The sequence below is a fragment of the Leptidea sinapis genome, chromosome 46, assembly GCF_905404315.1.
Source record: "Leptidea sinapis chromosome 46, ilLepSina1.1, whole genome shotgun sequence".
Lineage (NCBI taxonomy): Eukaryota > Metazoa > Arthropoda > Insecta > Lepidoptera > Pieridae > Leptidea > Leptidea sinapis.
Genome location: NC_066310.1, coordinates 7,766,290 through 7,791,860, shown reverse-complemented (window position 1 = coordinate 7,791,860; position 25,571 = coordinate 7,766,290). Strand labels below are relative to the sequence as shown.

The following is a 25,571-nucleotide window of genomic DNA, read 5'->3' as shown; positions in this document are numbered from 1 at the left end:
AGATAAAAATTACTTACGTACAGTCTAAGCAACTAGGTCAGGCCTTATAAAGCAATAATATATCAGATTACAAAACAATGAAAATAAAAATGAAAATGAATTTATTTTGGAAGAAAAACTGACACATTCACACAAAAAAGTTAATGAGAACAAAATTTTATGCTTAATCTAATACTTAACTTAATACAAAAGAAACAAAAGCAAAACTTGATGTGGCAGTGGTCTTCCAAAACTGGAGTCCACTCAGTTATAGTTGTGTCCATACATTATGAGCACAACACTGATTTTCAGTGACCCCATTGTGTGAAGTTTGGAGCTGAACTGACATATCTTAAAAGAATGTGGCACTAAAATAATTATTATAAACAATGACTTGTTGATACATCCCAACGTGTATATATCGATAGATTGAATCGGTATACAAACGATATCCAGCCAATTGGACTGAAACAAATTGGTTCGCCCAGTCGCCCTCGATTTGTCGACGGGTTTCAATCCGCCCGCGCCGGCCGTCCATTTTGTTTTATTATTAATTCAAATATTACAATTTGATGTCACTGTTGACAACAACAACTTATTAAACACTAGATATTTTTTCTATTAACCTATTCAACTTGATATGTTTTTAAAGTGATAACCCTCACTCCTAGGATTAATACACAAATAAAATTTTGTGGACGATGCGGGACTCGAACCCACGACCTCTGGCTTCCCGTGCCAGTGCTCTGCCGTTCAACGGTTAGCTCAGTTGCGCGATTTTTTTGTTATATCACAAGTATTAAATTTTCAATAACAATGCAAGTAGTAGTGACGTTTTTTTGCGTTGTAAAATATCTTTAGAGCTTTGATCATTTACAATGACAGCTGTGAAAACGTCGAAAAAAAAATTTTGTTTAGAACTAATGTCTATTTACAGCAATTCACGCACACTACCACAAAGTTTCATACAAATCGCGAGTGTAAGACGTAGCTTGTACACGCACACTAAATCTATATTCGTGGCCTTTTTTTCACGGTTGTCTAACAGCAAGAGACTATCTACGGCCGTTCCCAATATTCAGTCTATCTCCGGTTGTGGCCTACTTGAGATAAAAATCGTAATCGTTGACTTTTCTGTACCAATAAACTGATCGACGGTAACTCACCTTATCCGTACACGCTGCCTGTCAATGCGAGGACCTATAGCTTACAAGCGATTGAAGTTTGGATGGAAATTGCAATTCACTCGTCCCAATATACGGCGATAAGAATGAATCATCGGGTATATTGGGACAGCTTCAGATTATTGACATTAGAAGGTAGTAATTTATCTCTATCTGTAGATATTATAGTATATTGGAAACGGACCTCTAGACGGACAAACGACAAACCTCTAGACGTATATATTATCTAAACTTAAGAACTATCCGTCTATTATTAATACAGTTTCATCATAAATGCATTGCAAACCAATGCATTCTTTTCCAAAATTGAACATCCATAAGTTAATTATTTGTATTGCACTTTGAAAGGAAAACGAAGTGCTCTGAACAGTAGTCGGCTATCCTTGTTGAAAATTCATCAAATCGTTGAGATACAGAACGAACGGCAGATATGTTGCTTGAAAGTGGTAAATGACTTGTACATGTTAGTGCTAGTTAATGTTACAAACGCTGGAATATATTATTCCCTTCCCAGCGTAAAAGCCTTACCGTAACTTTAACAAGGCCAAAGCGGCTTTATCACTAACTTTACACGATGTCCCAAACTCTTTGTCGGAACTTATTACCATTTATATGCACAGTCGACTTTTGACACGAATTTTCTTTTAGAGCGAGGTTGTTTGGAAGTTTGGTGCCATTAAGCGGTAGTAAACAGCTTATTTTTATGTTATAGGACTAACGAAACTTGGTTTTAAGAGACTATTCGCAGTTACCGCCCGCTTCGCTGGGCTAAGTTTAAAAGGAAATAAATTAACGAAGGAACGTTGGAATTTGAAAAAATAAGTCACAAACCATCTAGGATAAATTTCGCATCGAATGGTGGTAGTTTCAAGTCGACACAATCAGTAGCTTAGGTGTGATTGAGCCTTAAACAAAGACCATTTTCATTATATATATATATGACTAGCTGACCCAGCAAACGTTTTATTGCCATCATAGTTAACAACTGTAGTTAATTTACCAACTATAGATAGCTAAAATTAAGTTTGTTTTTTACCTCCTGAGAAAGTTAGAAAGAGACAAAGATTCTAATTATTTATTCATTTTAAACTATTCTTTCAATTTGATTTCTGAACGACGGGACACAACAAAGGAAAAATCAAAATTGTTGTTTCTATTTCATTCTGAAAATTTTCATATTTATTCACCTTTTAAACCTTCCCTGGACTTTCAAAACCAAAATTAACCAAATCGGTCCGGCCGTTCTTGAGTTTTAGCGAGGCTAACGAACAGCAATTCATTTTTATATATATAGATTTATATGCGATATTGATGACGTTTGTGACTATAATACACAGCATTCGCGCGCAGTTTCTTGCGACTCGGCGATAAAATTGCTGTAAAACGGCCTCGGATTACACAATCCCCTGAGGGTTACGATAAATTGGATACTTAATCGCGTCCGCGATCGATCGTACAGAGAATAATTATATTACAGTTGTTGCATTTCGAGATGTTTATTTTATTATTTGCCTTTATTAGCTTGGTGTGTATCAGTCTATGTGTAATGGAATCTTTAAACGTTGCTTCGAAATTATCATCCTTTTAAAAATGAAAAATACATATTGTAAAGTGTATTTTATTGTAATGAAAATAAGGGACGAGACGAGCAGGACGTTCATGGTAACTGATTCGCCCTGCCCATTACAATCAGTGCCGCTCAGGATTCTTGAAAAACCCCAAAAATTCTGAGCGGCACTACAACAGCGCTCGTCACCTTGAGACATAAGATGTTAAGTCTCATTTGCCCAGTAATTTCACTAACTACGGCGCCCTTCAGACCGTAACACAGTAATGCTTACACATTACTGCTTCACGGCAGAAATATTTATTCCTTAAATAGACTCGATGATTATAGATATATTAAAAAGTTACTTGAGCTGTCTTGCTTCTAAACTCTGTGGTAGCTGACTCCATTCCAGCTGTTATGCTTAGGTGGTAATTGTTGAACTGAGAGAAGGGACGATGTCTCATATTTGTTAAGCACGATCTAAATAGAGACTTGTTCATCTTACCATCGTTCTAACATTAGTTATATTCATGATATTAATCACTAAACAGTTATCATGAAACAGTAATGTGCAAGCACTATTGTGTTTCGCTTAGAACGGTGCCAACTTAACATCCTACGTCTCAAAGTGACTCGTGTAATTGCGGTGCCTTAAGAATATTGGATTTAATCAAGAATCCTCAGTGAAACTGGTTCTGAAGGGCAAGGCTTATCACGTATCATCAGTCGAACGTCTCGCTAGTCTTGTTAGATTTTAGCATAAAATTTATTTTTCCGCAAGTGCTCCATACAATTTTTCATGTTATAGAAGTCTGCGGGAAAAACGCTCGAATTAATGAGCCTAGGAACTTCGCGGTAGCAACAAGCTTGCGAAACATCATCCGATTCAATCGGGAAATTTGCGCTACAATCTTTTACGAGCCGTTGTCTGGTTAAGGGGCGCCGCGATGTCTGGCGACGTCCGCTGTACAAAATAACATTGGATAGTATTTAGCTTCGGACACGCCTAGTCTAGCACTGGGATCACTGATCGACAACTTGCACTTACTGACAGACAACACGTAGACGATAAATAAAGCTGCGGTTATGTTCTGCAGTGAAATGTGTTTTTCTGCGAGAGTTACGAGTTGATTAAATGGAACAATACTTACGAGTACTCGTAAGTTTTCCAGACAATAGCGTGATATATTACGTGGCAATAACGCGGGTCGCATGATTTAAAGATATATTTTTAAATAAGTACCTACTCCTTGTTGTTAGACATCCGTTTGTCCGTGAAGAACTTTTGTGATTCATCCAGTGTTCGATGTTTGAATAACAGCGGCATTTAATGGTTTAACGTGACCCTTCGCTATTTAGTTTAATTCAATGATTAGAAGTAAATTTGAATATTGCTCTGTTGTATGGAATCCTAACTATCAAATGCATAAAGACAGAATAGAAAGAGTACAAAAAAAATTCTTACGACACTTAGCCTACAAGGACAATATATTAAAAGAAATTAATAATACCAACGATCTCTTAAAACTTTATAAAACCATATCACTGTGCAATCGTAGAAACTCAATAGATCTCCGTTTTTTGCATAAAATTGTAAATGGTGCTATTGATAGCCCGAACTTATTAAACAGAATAAGGTTAGCAGTTCCAAGACAAAATGCACGGTCACATATTAAAAATAAAATGACTTTTATGCCAATAATTACAAAGAGTAACCTAGGTAGGACCGCTCCTATTAACAGAATTGTAATGTCCTATAACAACATATTTAAAATAGCAGAATTGGACATATTTTGGAACTCTGCATCGATTTTCAAGCGCAAAATTAAAATCATTTAATTAAATAATATCATTCGGTTTTTCGTATTTAATAATAATTGCTATATTTTAAATTTAGTTTATATAAAATTTAGTTTTTATTATTTTTGTTTAGAGTTATAAGTTTTTTATATTTTTGTGTAGGTAACTAATTTATAAAGTAATTTACATAGTAAGTAAACGAGGAAATTGTCATATGTTAATAATATTTTTAAGTACTTGTAATTTAATTAAGTAATTAATTGCATGTCCAGTTAGCCCGTAAATGGGGTATGGTAAATAATATAAATAATTAATGTGTAAATATACCATAAGGTAATACATTGTATACAACGTGGGCTTCCTATTAAATAAAAAAAAAAAAAATTACAGTTGGCACGACCGTCACATTGAAACAGCGGTTTGAAGGACGTTGTGAGCAGACTCAATTACATTCGATCAACAGACTGACTCAATCGACACTACTTGTAATACTCTCTTTCTCTCATAGTTAATACTCTCTCTTTTAAAGAGTCCGGAATTGCGATCCAAAGTATTCTGACTTATCTGGTCAATTTGCCCTTCGAAACAGGTACTTACCCGGATGTGTTGGAAGAAGCGTGACTCTTATACAATACCACTTTAAAAAAAAAGGAGATGAATCAGATTTATCTAATAAACGTCCCAATAACTCTTTAAATCTCTATTTTAGCTAAAATTTCTAGAAATGTATGTAGGTACTTTAGAATAATGAAATAGTAATTTAATATTATGTGTTCACCAAATCAATATGGAAAAGGGCAAATCCACTTTCTTTGCACTTTTTAACCGATTGAAGACCTTTTCTATGTGAAGAAGGTACATTGTGAGCAGACTCAATTCCATTAAATCAGCAGACCCACTTAGTCAAACCTACTTGTAACACTCTCTTACTCTGCCATGAAGTCACATCAGCTGTCTTTCAGATTACGACACTCAATTTGTAGCCTAATTTGATTCAGTTTTCAAATAATTTACAGTATTATAAAACACTAGCTGACCCGACAGACGTTGTTCTGTCAATAGAAAAAAAAAATGATGTAGGTACCTAAGTATTCGGGAATAGTGTAGTCTAAAGCCATCGGAAATTAATGATTTTATAATAAGTGGTAATAAACTGATGAGGAATAATATAGTATTTCTGTAAACAGCTTTTACATTACCGCTTTATAATTACCAATTTTGTAAGTATTAAAATGGGTATAGTATGTTATCCTCAAGAGATAGACATATGTCATCGGGGACTATTCTGTAGAATTCACGCTAGCATTCTAGCACAATTCCACCATACATTATTATGTTACATCTCGAAGGGTTCAGATAGCGTTTTCGTTGAAAGCTCCCAACAGGCTAATCTTTGTCCGACACCTCAAAAAGAAATCGTTAATGTATCTATACAAAATACAAAAACTAAATAAATTATATACCGAAATATTTCTCGAGAATCACGCAAATGGTGCAGTAGAGTTTCAATTTATCGCGAACATACAGACAGACAGACGCAGCGGAGGACTTTGTTTTATAATATGTAAGTGATAGGTATACGCCAGTTATGTTCTACGATCAAAAATATTTTCATTATAAAATATAATGGTGTAGTTTTCAATGCGCGAGCGATTCTATTCGGTAAGGTGTGGCTCGTGCAGTTTCATACTGAACATGGAATAAATTGGTATGTATTTGATTCGACTGTTCTAGAGAGCCTCCTTCCTGGACGGGTTATGTTATACTCACTTGTTCACATTATGAATTTCACTCGAACCTATGAACCGCTACACCTGCCCGTGGTGAGGATGAGTCATCATAGACTGAGAGTATTAATCATGTCGAGGAGTAAAATTATCCCCAATATGGTATTTCTTCACTATTTTAATAGTAAAAAAAAAAACACATGAAAATTTCGAGCGCATCACATTGATGTCTGGCACCCTCCTGATACATACATGCGCGTGATACATTTCACTTCACACATCCATATGTGGCTGGTGAATTCCCGAACCCATACGACTGAGGCACTTTCAAACATACTCCCACGGTCCCACCACTCGTATCGTGTCCAGAGGCGGCTGGTTTTTGCTTTAATAAAGTCAGCGACTGTTCCGTGTGCGGGTATATAAATCAAAAGTGAAGCTCGTACTGTTATAAGATTCCCTTTTGGTTTTTCCTCTAGTAAAATAATAAATACTTCAACGTTTCGCACTAAATATGCATGGAGTATACCTTTGGTTTAATATTCATATATAAATGAATATTATTGCCAATAAGCATTTGTTTATCACGTCACGGGGCAGCTGCTCTCGTAGATTTATTGTATTTTAAATAGAGATGCCATCATTTGAGCATCTTAAAAAACCGTTATTGTATCATGATGTCTATTTTATCTTTGTTTGCCTTGAAGTGAGCAATTTAAATAAACACTGGCGCGATTTTGTATCATTCAGTATTAAATGTATGAGTGTTTCTCGCTCCCATAGGCCTATCATCGTGATTCTTCACCAATGCGTCGCTAAGCTGATTTATAATATAACTAGCTGTGCCTCTTGCCCAGGTTCATCCGCGTTTACACACAATAAAACAACAACGATGTCAGCTGATGCTGTTAGGTCTGTAGTCTCAGTGCCTAACTCTTTCTTTGTAATGCCATTCAGTGATGTAGCAGAAGTAGTAAATTCACTAAATAATACCAATGCTTGTGGACTCCATAAAATTTCTACAGATTTTAATGAGTCCGGAATTGCGATCCTATGTATTTTGACATCATTCTTCGTTTTCCAACTGAAAAAGTGGTGTTCCTCAGGGAACTATTTTTGATCCATTGTTATTTATTATTTATATTAATGACTTTAACGGTGTATATCGATTCTCATACCATCTAATACTGATATTTTAATTGAATATCATTAAGTGTACTTTGAACAATATTATTGATTTGCTTGATAATAATGAATTAGTTTTAAATTTATTGAAGACGAAGTATATGCAATTTATACAAGAATATGCAAAAACATATTCTCAGGTCTGATTAGAAGCATATATGCCTGTATATAGCTTTGACTACCCAATCCTAGAGGCGACGGAGCTTCGAAATTTGCCATTACATTACATTGCTACGTACGCTTAAAACGCTCCGGATATTATTTGCAAATAATGGCAATTAGAATATACAAAAATCATAGTGAAAAATGTACGCCTTATTATATTTTAACGTAAAAAAGACTTACCTTTCATAGTGATATCTATTTTGATTGCTATAGTTGTAGATTGGAATGGAAGACTTTCCGATGTTAAAAAAACTACGTTTAAAAAAACCGACTTCAATAACTGAAAAGTATAAATAATAGAGATTTAATTTGATACACCTCTTATGCATAACTAATACCTTTAATATTAAGAGCATACTATAGATTGTATGTGCTACTTATTGATAGGATTTAATTGATTTTTGATTTACACCCGCTATTTTGATTTATACTAAATCTGATGGTATATTAGTTACCTGTGAGCCGATATGTTATGCGGCTGTGTCCCTATTTCTCTTGCCGTTATTAAAAAAGTTTCCTTTTATTTGACGGAAACATGTAAACAAAGAAAACGTGTCGGCTGTTTTGCGCGTCTTTCGAATAATCTACGCAACAGCAATGTAGGTCATTGGGCATTCACTGCAACGTTATCAATGAACAAAGAATAAACATGGACTGTATCAGCTGTGCGCTACAAGGAAATAGAGCACGGCATAATAACCACGTTTTGTCCCCCCACGACTCACGAAGAGGGCGAATTCATAACAAAAACATAATTAAAATTTCCGTTGTGCATAACCGAAACCGTTTAATGCTCCAAACATTATTACGGATTTCCTGTTGTTCCACGCCGATACGTCAACTTGTTACATAGCGGCATTTATTTTTACATCGCTCAATGAAATGTTTACAATTTTCATTCATTCATTGCCGTAAGAAAGGTTATGGCAGGATATTCGCTATGATCCGCTTTCGTGCCTAATCGTTTTCACTCGGCGAGGAATTTTGTTTTGAATGAAACTGAGTGGGAAAACTTTAATATTGTGGGCCCGTGCGTTTTAACGAAAGATAATAAGACGGTTCGCGGTGACATAAGGGCAATTCCTTTTTTAATGTATCCTCTAGTTAATTTGAAAGAAATGTAAGAATTACGAACAATATTCTTTATTCCACGAACAAAGTTCTCACATAGGTATTTATTTGTGTTAAAAAAATGAGAAAGAAATTTATATTATTTCGTTTCTTGTGGCGGGGTCTCGTGGGCGGGTCGATAGCTTCCCTAAAATATGGTCGTGAGAGGCGGTGGCTGGTCATGTCCGATGGAGCCTGTCATGGGAAACTCTGCTTCATGTTGTTGCATATTATAGCGTGTTCTTATTAACTGGGAAAGTATGGGAAAATTCTATTCCAAAAGACATACAGAAATACTGAATGAGGAACATGTTGTTCTTTTTTGTGAGAACAATTTTGGCGTAGATTTCTTAGGTCAAGCCCGAGTTATCCATATTTTTTTTGATGAAGATTTATTATAATGCGGGTCGACTCGATTTCATGTGGGGATCATTTCATAAAACGCCATATGAATGATGAACTATGGTCTCATGAGTCAGTGGTATGCAGTGAATTCCGTTGGAAAATGCTAATAAGTACCGCATACAATTGACGCCATATAAGCTCACCGTGTTGCTCGTAAACGTACGTCACCGTCCCAGCTCGACTGTCATTCATTGTGTGATCGAATGCCTTCATCGTAACTACTTATTATTACATGAACATTACAGGGAAAATGCATGGATGTTGGAAATATTATCGAACAGGTACATATTATTTTAAAAACCATTATTGCTATTGGAATGATAATTATTTTTTAGGAGTAGCGTCAGATACTAAGTTCCAATGGGGCAATATATTATTACAAATAACTTATACTGTGTTATTAAATAACGCGAAGTAAAGTTATTCCAAGATTAAAACTTTTAAAGTGAAACTTTTATTACATCGTCTCAAACGTTTTCGTTTGTGTATTGCATGTCGCGTGACGGTCGGGCGGCGCCTATAGTTCGCAGCAGCTGACCGTGTAGTGTATATTACTCATTTTGTTGCCCCACGCTAATTAGTTTATTTTTGTCATTGTTTAATGTAATCATTTTCAATCAATATTTTTAACCAGGGCTAGGACACTGAGTTCAGTAAAAATATTAGTTGGAGACTTAGTCTACTTTTATGATTTCCCATTATCAAAAAACATTGTATATATAAAACTATATATATATATAAAACTAAATATACACAAATATAAAACTAAATATATATAAATATAAAACCACACAATCCTTGATACAGGATTACATAATCTTAAACTTGGAGTAACTTTACACTGAGTTATTTTTAAGAAAAATCCGAGTATAGGTATTTAGTTGTCCTGCATACAAAGTTAAGAATATACGTTCGTTGACTGATATTGAAAGTGCAATATTTATATATGTTAGTTACATTCGAATCATTATCTTTTTATATGTATATATTAGATATTTCTATTGACCTATAAATTGACTCATCACGATATCTACGGAACCATAAGGCCTTGAAACTAAAGACTTGAAACTTGGTAGGAATATAAAATATTCCTTTCGCCGTGTAGAGGTCAGCTAAGGATTTTTACGAAATTCCACTCGCAAGAGTTTTTTTTTTATTATGAACGGAACAACGGCTGTCGGATCAGCTAGTTTTTTTGTACAAGAGGGGGAAAACTGGCAAGACTCTTGTGATGGGAATTATTCAACCGGCCATGGACATCCGTATAGCCATGCGTTATGTTATACGATTAATACTATGAGCCTAATGCTGCTGATATTTATTCTGGTTTTAAAAATCATATTATTGAAATTGTCTAGTCTTGTCCTAGCCGGGTAGAAACCCGCGACACACACTTTGCTCGTGTGTGTAAAATTTCATAAGCGTAACAAACAAGGGACGAAGGGCGATGTCCGTAAGAGCTAATATAGTGATCCGTAGGTTTGCAAGGTGCTCTTCAGATTTTAAGATTACTCTTTTAAGGGCCACTGCACCTCATTCTATACCAGTCTGTGGACTGACTATACGCAAAGATCGTACAGCGCCCTTCGGATCCAGTAAACAATGCTTTCAGGATGCTGTTGAGGCTCCCTCGCTATTTCAGCGCCTCAGCGAATTTTTCCGAAGCTCGTGTTGACTGTTTTTATGCAATAATTCGAAAGAGAGGCACATCACTGGTGCGCCGAGTGCGAGGGAGCAAGAACAGCATGCTGGCTTCACTGGCGGTTCAGCTCGACTGTGCTTATATAAACCGCTGTTGTAAACTGCACGTTGCACACAGGGACTGAGGAATATGGGGCTTTTGTTACTAATTATAATGTAAAATTCAATTATTTTAAAAATTTAATAATGTATCATACTTATAATTATTATATCTAACTGTATTATGAAGTTTGAGTCATAGTAGCCAAATAAAGAATTCAGTTATTATTGAATAAACACAAGTCAACATACATATACATCTGCAATATTAAGATGTGTATATAATAAACGACTTTTAAATGTAGTCTTAATTTGACACATAATATTGTGTTATCTCCAGGTGGACTGTCCGTTCATCGTGTGCATGACGTACGCCTTCCACACGCCCGACAAGCTGTGCTTCATACTGGACCTGATGAACGGCGGCGACCTGCACTACCACCTCTCGCAGCACGGCGTCTTCAACGAGGCTGAGATGAAGTTCTACGCGGCCGAGGTTATATTAGGTGAGGCAACATAATACCTGCTTGATATTTTTAAATATTTATTACATATTTTACAATTGCCTTACCTTTATAGCCCAGTGCTGAAAACTTTAAATAAAAATAAAAAGTGAAAAAAAATATCCTATTGGAAAAGGAAGAGAATATGAAAAAAAAAATGAAAGGAAATATAAATTACGGGTGATCTGAGGTCGGGAAGTTAAAAAGGGGGGTGTTTAATGGTAAAAAAAGAGCTTATTTTGATTTCCAGGAAAACAACAAGTGGAAAAAAGTTAAGTAGAAAAGTTGTAGGTAATAAAAAGATCTACAACTTTTGTTTTCATATAACCCCGAAATTTATGTGAAAAATTTAAAAATAACAAGATTTTGCTTGTTTTTGTCTTTTACAAAATATAATTTTTTCACGAAATTTGGTACAATGTTTTAACGTGCCAAAATCACTAATTTATTTGAATTGAAATATTGATTTTTTTTCACCTTTTTTTCACTTTTTGAAGAACCCTTATTTTCAGTCGAAAATTCATCCGTCAAAGTATCGGCTTTTTTCAAAAAGTCGATGTGTTTTCTGTTTTCTAATAGGTTTCATCCTACTTTTTTTGGTGTAAAAAAATATCGAGCCGGGTGTATTATTACTGTGTGCGTGGATGGAATCTACTGTACTCAAATAACTTTGCCTTTGCTGATTAGGTAATTGGACGTAGTTAAGCAGAAAGGACTCAGATAAAAGGCCCTTTTGAGTTATAGGCATTTGAAGTTTCAGCTGTTAAATAATCTTCCATATTAATATCCAAAAAGAAAAAAAAAATTGCGTGCGTACAAAGTGCTCATGTCAGAAGTGAAACCTGCGTGGTGCATGAACCTCTAAACTGCATATGAATTCCTGGTACGTGTTGCTAGGATGACACATGATTTCAACCGCTATGAAAGACATTCCTACCACCACTAATGTATATAATAATATGTTCTCCTGGTGTCTATGTAGTAATACGTCGTGCGCTTGGAGTCAGAATATATTAAGGTATACTCGCGCCATACTTAAGACAATCTCTTCTTTAACTATGATCGCCTGGTACCAAAACATTGTATTATGCTTCCTATCTCAATTTCTCCCACGTTAAATAAATCTTATGAATGTGTCTGCCTCATTTTACTGTCGCGCTTTTTCGTTACATAGACTTTCATATCACAACGATGATAAAGAAGTTTTCACTTCAATAGTATGCATATTTCTGTCTCATTCTTTGCCTGCTTCATCCTACACATTTTTGTATTTGTGTCTCTTACCTGTCGTTTTTCCGTTGCATCCGGTTTGAAATCACAACGATTCTAAAGATGTTTCACTTCAAAAAAAACGTCTCCGTGTGTGTACATTTTAAAAATGGGGTTATCACTACATGACAGAGTCGACCTTCAGGAGTACGATGGTATAATAACTCTATTTTGACCAAAGTGTGGTTTGAGTACTTTATGCTTAACTACGTCCAATTCACATTTACTTTTTCTGACTTACACATTGAGGAGAATATTTGACGTTTGAGTATTTTTGGTTCATCTCTTTATATATTATATTGTACTTGAAATGATTTGTAAAACTATGAAGCTGTTAATATTGATTTAAAATAGAAATTGAAAGAGTGGCAATGAGTTTCTTGCCATTCTTTTCCGAAGTCCTGGTGAATGTAAAAAGAAAAGAAAATTTTTGACATTCATAAGTGTCATTTCCTTGACCTACGTGAATGAAGTAATTATGATTTGATTTGAATAAACTTACAACATAACTAAATTATAATGGTAAGCTTCTTGTTGTGCTATCGCTACTGCACGAATAAAACAAAGTAAATTGGATTTATGACAAAACCGTTGGCTGCCGCGCGTGCGTATGCGCTGCCATTAGTATATTATTCTACTTGTAGTATTTTGGGTTTGGATATTGTTGTGTGTAGAGACGAGAACGATACAACAAGCCACTATCTTTTACCTATAATACCTTTATAACTCAATTAGAATAGTAATGAAAATACTGTATTTCGTTTCTTCACACTCACTGCATTAAACTTTACATAGTAAATTTATTATGTACATATATACTGTATTAATAACATACATTCCAGGGGGCTGGAACCCTGACCACGAAACAAGCGAAAACTAGTAGGTACAGATGCGTGGTCAGTGATTCCTCGACAGATTAAGATCTCTCATTAATAATTAAACATACGTGAAATGTGAATGTGTGTGTACAGTAAAAGCTCTTTATTCGCGGGATATATGTTCCGTAAATATGCCGCGAATACAGAAACCGTAAATACGGAATGGTAATTTATAAGGGATACGTTCCTAGGTGACAAAATAAAACACAAACTTAAAAAAAAAGAATTTAATTGAAGTACTTATCAATCATTATCTTCAGGCTTAGGTTGCCTAAGGATTAAAGAATTTTGTAATTTTTTCTTGCATAACAGTTTTGAAAAGCTCCTTTACTTCAAACTGATATTCAGCAGTGGCATTAGCAATTTGCCTATTAAAAATAAGACTTCGTTCCATAGACGGATCAATTTTCATAAAGAAATCACAAAGCTCATTTGCCATTCTTAAACCTTCACTAAGATTTGTCAAATTATATGTCACATTTCCAGTGTTTGTGGAAGCCTCTTCTTCAATGCTCTGTAAATTTAACATTTTCTCCAAGTCGATTTCAGTCAAATCTTCATCTTGCGATTCAAGCAACTCCTGAATGTCACTTGTTTCTATTTGTTCGAACCCATCTCGTCCTATTCCATTCGCAATTATGCAACTATGTCGGAATTCTTTTTATTAATATGCATGTACTATGTACCGATTACATCCGCGAATAAAGGAATCTTTAGTCGTGAATATAGGAGCTTTTACTGTACATGAAAATTATTCTGAGTGAACTCAATACATTTTGTGTATTGAGTAAATATTGTGGCAGTTCATGACGTTGGTTGCGCTTGTTAACACATCAAGATGACATGTTTGTGTTTATCAGGCTTGGAGCACATGCACAAGCGGCACATCGTCTACCGGGACCTGAAGCCGGCTAACATACTCCTGGACGAGCACGGCCACGTCCGAATATCAGACCTGGGGCTGGCCTGCGATTTCTCCAAGAAGAAGCCACACGCTAGCGTGTAAGTGTTGCCTCCATAAATGAATCTGTACACTTGAAAGGTATAGAAAAATTAGATATTGAGAGATGATTTGATTTTTTTACAGTAAGGGACGAGACGAGCAGGACGTTCAGCTGATGGTAATTTATTCGCCCTGCCCATAACAATGCAATGCCGCTCAGGATTCTTGAAAAACCCAAAAATTCTGATCGGCACTACAGTTGCGCTCGTCACCTTGAGACATAAGATGTTAAGTCTCATTTGCCCAGTAATTTCGCTAGCTACTACAGACCGAAACTTAAATCCGACTACTGCTTCACGGCAGAAATAGGCGCCGTTGTGGAACCCATAATCTAGCCGGCATCTTGTATAAAAGAGCCTCCCACTGGTAAAGAATTCGACTATATCCGCTAGTTGCGCGTGTCATGCCCGAACCATTAACATTTGTTAATGGTTCGGCAATTTGTTTTGATAAACGTTCTAGTGTAGAATTGTAAATCGTGTTTCTCTCGGTATAGTGGGTTGACTCCTTTATCTATTCGGTACAAAGTTCTTATACTACCTAGATGCAACCTCGATTGTCTCCCTGTTTCACCCAATTCCACTCCTAAAGAAGCGGTGCTTTCTTTAGACTACACGAGATAATCAAAGCTATTTAATTTTTCCATATTCAAAAATACATTTACATTTGAAATTATTATAATTTTGTGTAAATTCCCTTGGTAAATTTTATTCTGACCGATCGCTTATTCACCCGAACGAGTGTTGCACAGCCGAGTATGACAGCTCCGTTTAATTCATTATCCACAAAATATCCACCCAAAACGCGTCCAAAAATTCAAATACGTAGCCTTTTTTTCTTAGACCTAATTAGATATTATATTTAGACAGATCCGATTTATATTTAGATAGATGTTCAATGGTTGAACTAACAATGAGTATTTTATTTAAACTTGAATATTTAGTGGTTTAATTGTTGATTAAATCGGTATATAATATTATGTATTCATTTTATTTCAGCGGTACCCACGGATACATGGCCCCTGAAGTTCTTTCTAAGGGTACGGGCTATGACTCTTCTGCCGACTGGTTTAGCTTCGGCTGTATGCTCTTCAAGCTGCTGAAGGGGCACTCGCCCTTCCGTCAGCACAAGACCAAGGACAAACACGAGATCGACAGGATGACTCTGACCATGGTAAATATTATTATGTCACTGATCCTCTTAAGGCCGGAACCCATTAGCGCGGCGCTGCGCAGCGCTGCACGTCATAATATTATTTCAACCATTTTGTATGGAATATGTTGCACTAGAGCATAGTTTCTCAACCTTATTTTGCTCACCGCCCACTTTGAGAATATGTTTTTTTGCTAGAGTATTTTCGTGTATTTTTTTGCCTTTTTAGACTATATTTTTTAATCTACCCACGCCCCATCTGCGCCATCTCAATGCCCTCTAATTTTCTCTGGGTCTTCTACTGCCCCCCCGAAAGTCTCAAACGCCCACAAGGGGGCGTTATCGCCCACGTTGAGAACCTATGCACACGCGCAGTGCAGCGACGCTCAGTACGACACAGCAGTCGGCGCGTCGCTTCAGTATGCATACTATTAATTTTTAAGTCTATAGAATTTTGTCTTATGATTTAATTAATTTTAATAACTAAATAAAAATAGTTTAATTATTAATTTTATTAGTTTAACTTAATTATTATTATATTATTGGATGCATACACTAATTTATTTTGTATATTACAGCCATTGTAAAACACTATTGATTGAAAAAATTGGCCGTTGTATTTCTTCTATGTTCTTTCCAAGAGCTCTCCTTTTTCCGGACATTATGTTAGATTCAGTAATTTAAAAGAACAATTTATAGTGACGATTCGAAAGCGCTTAGTTGAAGCCTAATTGAATAAAGTTTGACTTTGAAATTTTTTTATTGTCTTTCATTAATTCTTCTACTGCACACAATAAAGAAATAATGATCAAACTTTTGTCACAATCGCTCATCTTGAACTGACGCGAGCTGCCGCTTACTGCAGTTGTAGTGCGATAGGTACCGTGTAGTTACGTGAAGCGACGCGCAACGCAGCGCCGCCGCTGTAGTGCGTTCCGACCTTTAGTGTTCATATCACGACGACAAGCGAAATCTCTAGATATCTTTTATAAAGCTCATTGCGAGTTCCGAGGAAAATTGGAATAGTTATATATTACTATCTGACGCGACAGACGTTCTTCTGTACCATAATAAATAAAATACTGTTTTTTATGAATTTGTCAATAATATTTCATAACATCAAGAACGAAGTGACTATTTGTACGGGTACTGGACGAATAAATTATATTTATACGTACATGTATTAGATTTTTTTTTTAATTACGACATAATTATGTCGTAGGTATATTGTCAAAGTCGTGATATTAAAATTTCAATAGTGATACCCTTCAGCCAAATGTGCTCATGGATACGCTCTCTCACCAACAACCTACACAACACCCGACGGATGAATGTCTGAAGCTGTAGACAGTCGAAAGAAGCGATACCTGTCGCGCAAACTGACACGTAGACCTATTAGCCTTAACAGGCATGACATCCGTATAATGGGTGGGCACCGTAATGGGTCACACATCACTAAACAAGTACGTTTTCACAATCGGCGTAACGGACAGTCTTAAGTGCAGAGGCTGTCTAGCCGAGGACGAAACGGTCACTCACGTAATCCTGGAATGCGCGGGGGTGGCCAACCAACGGGTAGAAACCTTAACTAATACGAGGTCGCTCTAGGAACTTCTGGAAGGAGCTGGGCTGGTTACCTCCTTAATACTGCACGCAAAATGGACCCAAACGGACCCCAATGGACGGAAACAGTAGCCTCTAGCATACCATACCATCCACTTATATATACTTAACCGGTAGATTGTCGATGGACATCATTTCTTACAATTTAACGGCCTGGTTTAAGCACAGTAGACATATGTACCAGTACGGAAACTACCTAAAAACGTGAGAAATGACACACTCACACAAACATGCGCATCGAAAAAGGCCCCTAAGCGGTTTTCGCGGTCGAAACGAGTCGAGTGTCACGTTTTTTATTTATTTCTTTTTAAAAATGCCAGCGTATTTGCGTGGTATACGGCTATTTAAACTCGGCCCCATCAAAACTCCAGTTTTCGTTTTTTAAACTATAAAGTAGTATAATATATAAGAATAATTTCTTGTTATATTATTATTATAATTAGTAGGGTATTTGAATTATAAGTCCGTGAGATCGATTATAATAAATTCGTGAACATAATTCACAATTTACACTAAGATGGCGGCTGCAATATTTATTATCATTTTTTTATGGGTGTGGTTTAATAGTATGTTTTTTTATATGTATTTATTTTGGACAAAAATACTTACCTACATGTGTTTTGTCATGATTTTCGTGAGTGTTGAAACCAATACGAGCTAGTTTTGTCAAAATGAAAATTCAAGATGGCGGCTGCAAAAAATTATCAAGTTTTTCGCCACGAGCGCCGTTTTCATGGTTTTCGAGGGTGTTGAGGGAAGAATTTCTTAAGACTTTGGTGGATGTGAAACTTCAACGGACAAAGTTTCAAAACACATATTTCAAGCTTCCCGTCTATATTTCAAATAAAATATTTCAACTAAAATTTAAAACAAAATCCAAAAAAAATATTTCCAAGAAAAACATTCAATAAAATGTTGTTTAAAAATCATCAGTCATCATGTAGACTATTACATTATTACATTATACACTGTATAGCTATCATACATACACTATATATAAAAATCTTACGCTTTTTAATTTTTTACGCTCCGCAACGACATTAGGTATTTTGTTCCAAAACTCCTTTTTTAAAGTCGGTTAGAAAAATAACCTGACAACCCTGCTTTGATGGAGTGTACGCACATGTAGGTAAGTATTTTATCAACAAGGCTAAGTTTCCATACTGATACATATGTCTACTGTGGTGTTAGTGACATTATAATTTCACGGGTACACTATAGTGATTTTGTAAGACAATGATATTTTGACAGTTTTACTGGTCATTAGTTTATGAGGCTATCGCTGATTGCTCTGTTTCTTGTATTTATTGTATCGTCATTATTTTTTAGTTATCAATGCATTAGTGCAATCAAATAATTGTTATCTAATCGAATCGGTCTTTGCTCACCAGTAGGGCCCAAAAACAAATTTAGACTGTTGACCACAACGCACGAGCCAAACTTAGTGGGCCGCGGCAGCGGCCGTCGAGTACCAGAACCGAATCCGCCCTTGTTCACTAGTAGGTCCGAAAAACAAGTTTAAATAATAAATAAAATTGTTCTAATGGTAAGACCATTACCGTTTATTATTTCGTTAAATATGCTCCCTGTTGTTATAATGAAATTGTTTCACAGCAGAACTGTCAAACCGAGCGTCAATAAATTCTCACATAGAAAATATGTCCATACAAAACAAATATTGGAAATAAAAATCTCTATCCTATCTCTCATGTTGGACTAAACTGCACTCCATGAAGTACCCCATTAAAATGCGTTCATTAGTTTAGGAGTTCACTGGAAACAAACATCAGGACAATGGATTTATATATTTTAAGATATTATTTCCATTGATGTAGTCTAAGCAACTAGACTCAGAATAGCCTATTAAAAGGTCGTCAAACATGTTCGAGTAGCGTTGTGTATGCGTATTAACTTTTAATATTAACAGGTAACATTAAAACAGTCATTCAAATTAACGCCTTATATTGTGGCAGTAATGTTTAAAGTCTATTGTGTACGCTCATTGATTGTGGTTCGAAATGTGAAGTTAAGTTTAAAAGTTAGTAGTAGGCACTTACCTGAAATACGACACTAAATCCTTTTTAAGTTTGGATATGCTGTTATTTGGACAGTTTTTCCCTGAACTCTTTGTCGTTGCGTGGCGTGTTATTCAAAGCGCGGTCGAAACTGCTGAACTGTAACTCTGCCTAATATACGCTAAGACAGAGTTTTGCTTCAGACATATCTTCAGCGTGACTGTGAGTCTACTTGTTTATTTTACGTCAATGAGTTATTAAAAATAGTATGTAAAATATAAGGAAACAATAGCAAATACTAATAACTTTACAACAGCTGTTAAAAGGAAAAGTACTAAGTTTACGCTCATTTTTGACCGACGTACTTGAAATGTACTAGGAAAAAGGAAAAAGTTAAATGTGTATGTATGTATTATTTGTTTAAGGTGTATTGTGGGAACGCTACCATAATTGTTCATCAATTTTAATTAATCAAACACCATTTTAAGTCTTATAAAAAATATATGTTATAAAATGATATTATATATTTTCTAAATGTTTGCAGTATGTTTCTAGTTATTTTACACTGCATTCTGTCGACAGTATAGTGAATTAGTTTGTTGTATTATCCTGATTTAACTGAAATCGATGTTAGGATAGTCGGGATTCTACTGTACTATGACTGTGAGTAAGCAGCACTTTGTTTTTTTTTTTTTCAATTTTGGCTGATTTTTAATAAATTTATCTACACCCCTGCTTTAAATCCTCTATTAAAGATTCTGAATCAGATAGCTTATTGCCAACATTAAAACACCCAATGTTCTAATAACCATTACATCATCCAAACGAGTGTTGTAATGTACTGAATTTCATAACAACAATCCTATGTTTTCTTCGATGCCTTCATGCGCAAAGAGTTTCAACAGACAGCCACATTCTTATTACTCCATGCGTGATATTTGTATGAATTTCAAAAAAAGAACATTTTCGTTTACGCGCGTTTCATACTACCATAACGTCGCGCGCCGTAAAAAAAAAGTAGGTTATTCGAATCCCCGCCATTTTTCTTCGATATTTTTATTGTTTTGTTTACAAAAAATGAGCGATTCATTTTAAACACTGCAAAAGAACATTATATTCGAGTGAATTTTAATTATTGCCTTATACAAAATGTAAATTACTACTAAAATAAATAATTGTTTCATTAATACTTAGTTTATTTGGATATAATCAGTAATGAATGATATTAGGTTACTACTAGGAGTGGTGTTTTAATATTAGCAGTAAGCTAACTGTTTCAGAATCTTTTAGAGGATTCATATTATGGGTGTAGATAAAGTCTTGTATGCAACTGTTGATAATTAGGTATTAAAACGCTCATGTGATACTATTATCACACGAGGCGAAGCCTAGTAATCCACATTCGTGTTTTAATACCCCTTATTACACGGCAGTTGCATAAATAACTATAATACTATCGACGTTATTACACAGTAAACTGCTATTATCAGTAAATGTACAATTCAGTCCATCAACTCAGTTGAGCGGGCCCAGGGGTCCTGATTGTTCATTGATGAGGTAATGTTCACAAAATATTGTAAACAATCGCTAACTTGCTGTTGTGGATTTATATAAAATCTGAAAGGGTTAGCTCTATTATTAGGCGTGTAAAGGTTATAAATATAAAGGACAATGTGTATCACTGGTTATAATTCAATATTATGTGTTAAGTACTATTTTACTTACATTTTAGAGGATTAAACCGTAAATTTTAGAATTTGGTGTTAATTTTAACATGATTCTTTTTTATATAAAATAAGGGACGAGACGAGCAAGACGTTCAGCTGATGGTACTTGATACGCCGTGCACATTACAATGAAGTGCCGTTTACGATTCTTGAAAAACCCCAAAAATTCTGAGCGGTACTACATTGCGCTCGCCACCTTGAGGCATAAGATGTTAAATGTTTGGTTTAAAGAGTTACAAGTGAGAGCCGTCACTTAATCAATGTTTTTAATTTTAAGAGTAACACACCTGATAGAATTGCCGCTCGATTAAATAACTTTAGAGGCAGAAATATAATGTTTACCAGAACGTGGAGATGCCGGACACGTTCAGCCCGAGTCTTCGGAGTCTTCTGGAAGGGCTGCTGCAGAGGGACATCAACAAACGGCTGGGATGTAAAGGAAAAGGGTATGCTTATTTAATTTTTTATTGTCAAGCAGTCAGAGAAAAAAAAATAGTACATTTTTACAATTATATTTGTTAGCTTTTAAATATATACTCTGGTTATCATCTAACAACATTAACACTGCGGAATAATTAATTATTATTTAATCCCCAGCAAGATAGGGTATATACCCTACGCCATTTCCTCTCCCCTAATCCCCCATTTCCTCTCCTCTACTCGCCTCATTTCACACCGTTACACTAGCGCCTCCTCTCCGACACCAGCTTCCTAACTTCACTTTACTCGTTACGTCTCGTATATAATATACCATCAGATACCACTACATTTGCCAAATTTTTCTTGATGAAGTAGAGTATAATCAGTTTTCAGGGGGAGAGGGTAAATAAAGTAGAAAGTACAGAGTAATTAAAATGAGTGACATTTATTAAAAATTTAAAAAATGTAGCTTTCTTCCAACAACTTTCATTATATTTTGACTGATTGTGGCAACCCTGACCATCCCTATTTCTAGTGCAAAATAACGAAGCTCCGATGTTTCGGTTTCAACAATGTGGTTGCCTTATCTTAAGTCTCAGAATTAGGGGCACAGCGGTATGTTAGGGGTCGTGTCTAGTTAAAGCCTGAGGTCGTTTCATACTGCCTTATGACTTATATTATATTGACAGTGAGATAGGCAGACAATAGCGTGTAATATTAGAGAATCAGCTGATCATTTTCTCACTTACTCCCATACAAAAATAGTACTTACTTACCTACTTATTTAATCTTTTAAATCAAATCTGGTCCATGTATCTTAAATATAAATAGGTACTAAAAAATGAAATTTACGACGACTGGTGTAATATGGTATATTCATGGTGTAGTATGAAAATAATTATGTCGTTACGCGTGCATTAACTGAACTAAAGGTTGGGTGCTAGCTTGATCTAATGAGCTTATTTTCTAAGACTAATTGCCGACCGTACCAGCCTCTATTAATATACCTACTGTTATGTTAAACTATAAACATGTTGTTATGTCATAAAAAAGGCATAAAACCCATTTATTTTCTCATAAATGATTCCTTTAGAATTCTTTTTGATGTCGTTTTTAATATACTAGATACTACTACCGTTTCCGTAACAAAATGCGCTGTGACAGAGAAGAAGCGGCGCATGACTCTCAAAAACATATACAATATTGTACTGTCACTGCTGTTGCTATAAAATAATCATAATCTAGTCCCAGGCTGTCCTATCACTTAGATAGTCAGCTGTGGATTAGTGGGATAAACGACAGAGTCATCTTTTAATAAAAAAAACGATAATCGAAATTATACCATACGTATGGCAAAGTTATGATACTATGGTAACAAATTACATTCTAGTAGAACGTCAATAATCTCAACAGTATTTTAGACTACCCTCTTAAGGAGTTAGCAACTACTTTTTAACATGTTAAAAGTTGTGTTGGATAATGTTGGTTATCTCATTGTATTGTATTGTTGATTTAGTGCTGACGAAGTAAAGGACCACGTGTTCTTCGCGGGTATCGACTGGCAGCAAGTCTACCACCAGAAGTACACCCCGCCGCTGATTCCGCCGCGCGGCGAAGTTAACGCAGCCGATGCATTCGATATTGGCAGCTTTGATGAAGAAGACACTAAAGGAATCAAGGTAAATAAATAGTTAATCTTCTTCTTCGTCGGATTACTCTTGACAGAGCAGTCGTGGTCACGTCGAACGACGTACGATTCTACGCCAGTTATCCCTGGCTGTTGCTTCTCTGGCACATGTGTTGAGGGGAGTATTGGTTAGGGCTTTGATCTGGTCTGTCCAGCGCATAGGGGAGCGTCCTCTTGACCTACTGCCGTTGACCCTTCCCTGAACAACAAGTCTCTCTATGGTATGCTCTCCACGTCGCGTGATATGTCCGAAGTATCTGAGGATACGGGCTCTGACTATAGATGAAAGCCTTTCTTTCACCTTGAGCTCTTCAAGTATCGAGACGTTTGTGAAGCGTTGTGTTCAAGATACTCGTAGCATTCGAATGCTACCTGAATGACCTACCAACAGAATTACAAGAAATATGTTAACATAAAACAAGCCTTGGGTGCTAAGGATACATTTATAGGCAGTTACATCATGTTAAGGTTCAAGTTATAAGTCTCGAGAGGAGCGGGCAGGAACGTGACTAAAGCGACGTATTCAGTTGAGATGGGGGACTAACGGCAATCTTTCCAACCTGTTCAGAGACAAACGAGTGCCTTTAAACCTCAAGCACCGCACATTCGAACAGTGCGTCCTACCCGTAATGGTTTATGGAGCCGAGACTTTGACGCTGACTCGGCAGCTCGTCCACCGACTACAAGTCTCCCAAGGCTATGGAAAGAGCTATGTTAGGGATTTCTCTGCGCGATCACGTTCGGAACACCGAAATCCGCAAGAGAACGGGACTAACTGACATAGCAAAAACCATAGCTTCTAGGAAGTGGAAGTGGGCGGGCCATATTTGTCGTAGGTCCGATGGAAGATGGGTTAAATAGTTGTTGGAGTGGAGACCGAGAAAGGGGTTCAGGAATGTTGGGAGACAGCCAGCAAGATGGACGGACCATTTGATGCGAGCGGCTGGGAAGGACTGGGTGTGGAAAACTCAGGACCGCACAAAATGGTCTAAAATGGAAGAGACCTTTACTCAGCATTGGGTAGATCAAGGTTGAAGAAGACAGCATGTTAAATTTGTAAATAATACAAGTCGCACAAAAGAAATAAAAATACTAGAATAAATAATGTACTTGAGTCGGCTCGCGAACCATAAACGCACTTAAGGATAGATATTAATATATCACATAAATCTCGTGGTCTCTGAACCTCGATTCTTTCTTATACACATCATGTCCCAAGGATAGTTACAAAGACCTTACCGTGTGCAACGTATAGCTGCTCGAATTGTCGGGTATCCAGTGCTCTGTGAACGGCTCGATCACCTGGACGTCGCATCATTGTGTCTTCTACCGCATCTACCACGTGCTCCGTAGAGCTGTTTGATCTGATTCCTGCCGCCGAATCTTATCTTCGAACGACTCGCAACAAAATTTAGAATATCATCCCCACCATCTGGATGTGTGGCGTTCCTCCACAGTGCGGTTTTCAAGGAACTTTTTTCCACGCACAACCAAGCTATGGAATGAGATTCCTTGTGCGGAGTTTCCAGGACGATACGACAGTATGGGTACCTTAAAGAAAAGAGCGTTCACCTTCCTTAAAGGACGACAACGCTCCTGTGAATCCTCTGACCAAAGATTGTGGGCGGCGGTAATCACCTAAACCCATACGGTCGTTTCTCCTCCTCTTCCTTTAAAAAAAATACCTGATTACTGCATCGTTATTATTCAAGTTAACTTGCCTGCAAACATTAGCCCTCCTGTTCCATAAAAATACCTCGTAATTACTATAATTTCCGCAGCTAACAGAAACAGACCAAGCCCAATACAAGGACTTCCCTCTGGTGATATCGGAGCGCTGGCAGGGCGAAGTCGCCGAGACCGTGTTCGACACTGTCAACCAGGAGGCCGATAAGATGGAAATGAAGAAGAAATCCAAGCAGAAGCAGAAGTTCGACGCTGATGAAAAAGGTGACAACTCTTTAAATTAAGAAACTTTTATGTGAAGAGATTAATTATTAATACTTCATTTTTAGCACATTTTATTTCAGTTCAGTTATCATTAATTACCTCGTTACAGAGTCGGACTGTATACTCCACGGTTACATCAAGAAGTTGGGAGGGCCCTTTGCGAGCGCGTGGCAAACACGATACGCCAAACTGTACCCGAACCGTCTCGAGCTACATCTGGAGAATAGTGCCAAGCCGGAGATGATACTGCTTGATTCAGTCGAGGAAGTCTCCTCTGATCTGGTCTCCGTGAAGGGTGAACAGTGTATCGTGCTCAGAACCAGGAATGATACTAAGATCGTTCTTACTAATACGGTAGGTTTCTTCAATGCAACGGCTTATCTGTCATCATCATTTCAGCCAGAACACGTCCAATACTGGATAAAGATAGACCTCCACCAAAAATCGCTAATGCGCTGCCCTCATCCAACGTATTTTGGCTATATTGACCAGATCGTTGG

At 36.5% G+C, this 25,571-nt stretch overlaps 1 protein-coding gene across 2 annotated transcripts in view; it reads left to right on the top strand.

Moving 5' to 3' along the window:
* Positions 1-25,571, top strand: part of LOC126977889 (G protein-coupled receptor kinase 1) — an 87,991-nt gene that overhangs the window by 56,090 nt on the left and 6,330 nt on the right. The window contains exons 9-15 of one of the 2 annotated variants that reach the window (XM_050826519.1): positions 11,185-11,350; positions 14,355-14,496; positions 15,496-15,670; positions 21,360-21,460; positions 22,951-23,113; positions 24,903-25,071; positions 25,181-25,425. In XM_050826519.1, coding sequence (XP_050682476.1) covers positions 11,185-11,350; positions 14,355-14,496; positions 15,496-15,670; positions 21,360-21,460; positions 22,951-23,113; positions 24,903-25,071; positions 25,181-25,425 — 1,161 coding nt within the window. Of the gene's footprint in view, positions 1-11,184; positions 11,351-14,354; positions 14,497-15,495; positions 15,671-21,341; positions 21,461-22,950; positions 23,114-24,902; positions 25,072-25,180; positions 25,426-25,571 lie in introns of both variants that reach the window. The other variant, XM_050826518.1, reaches the window with a different exon arrangement.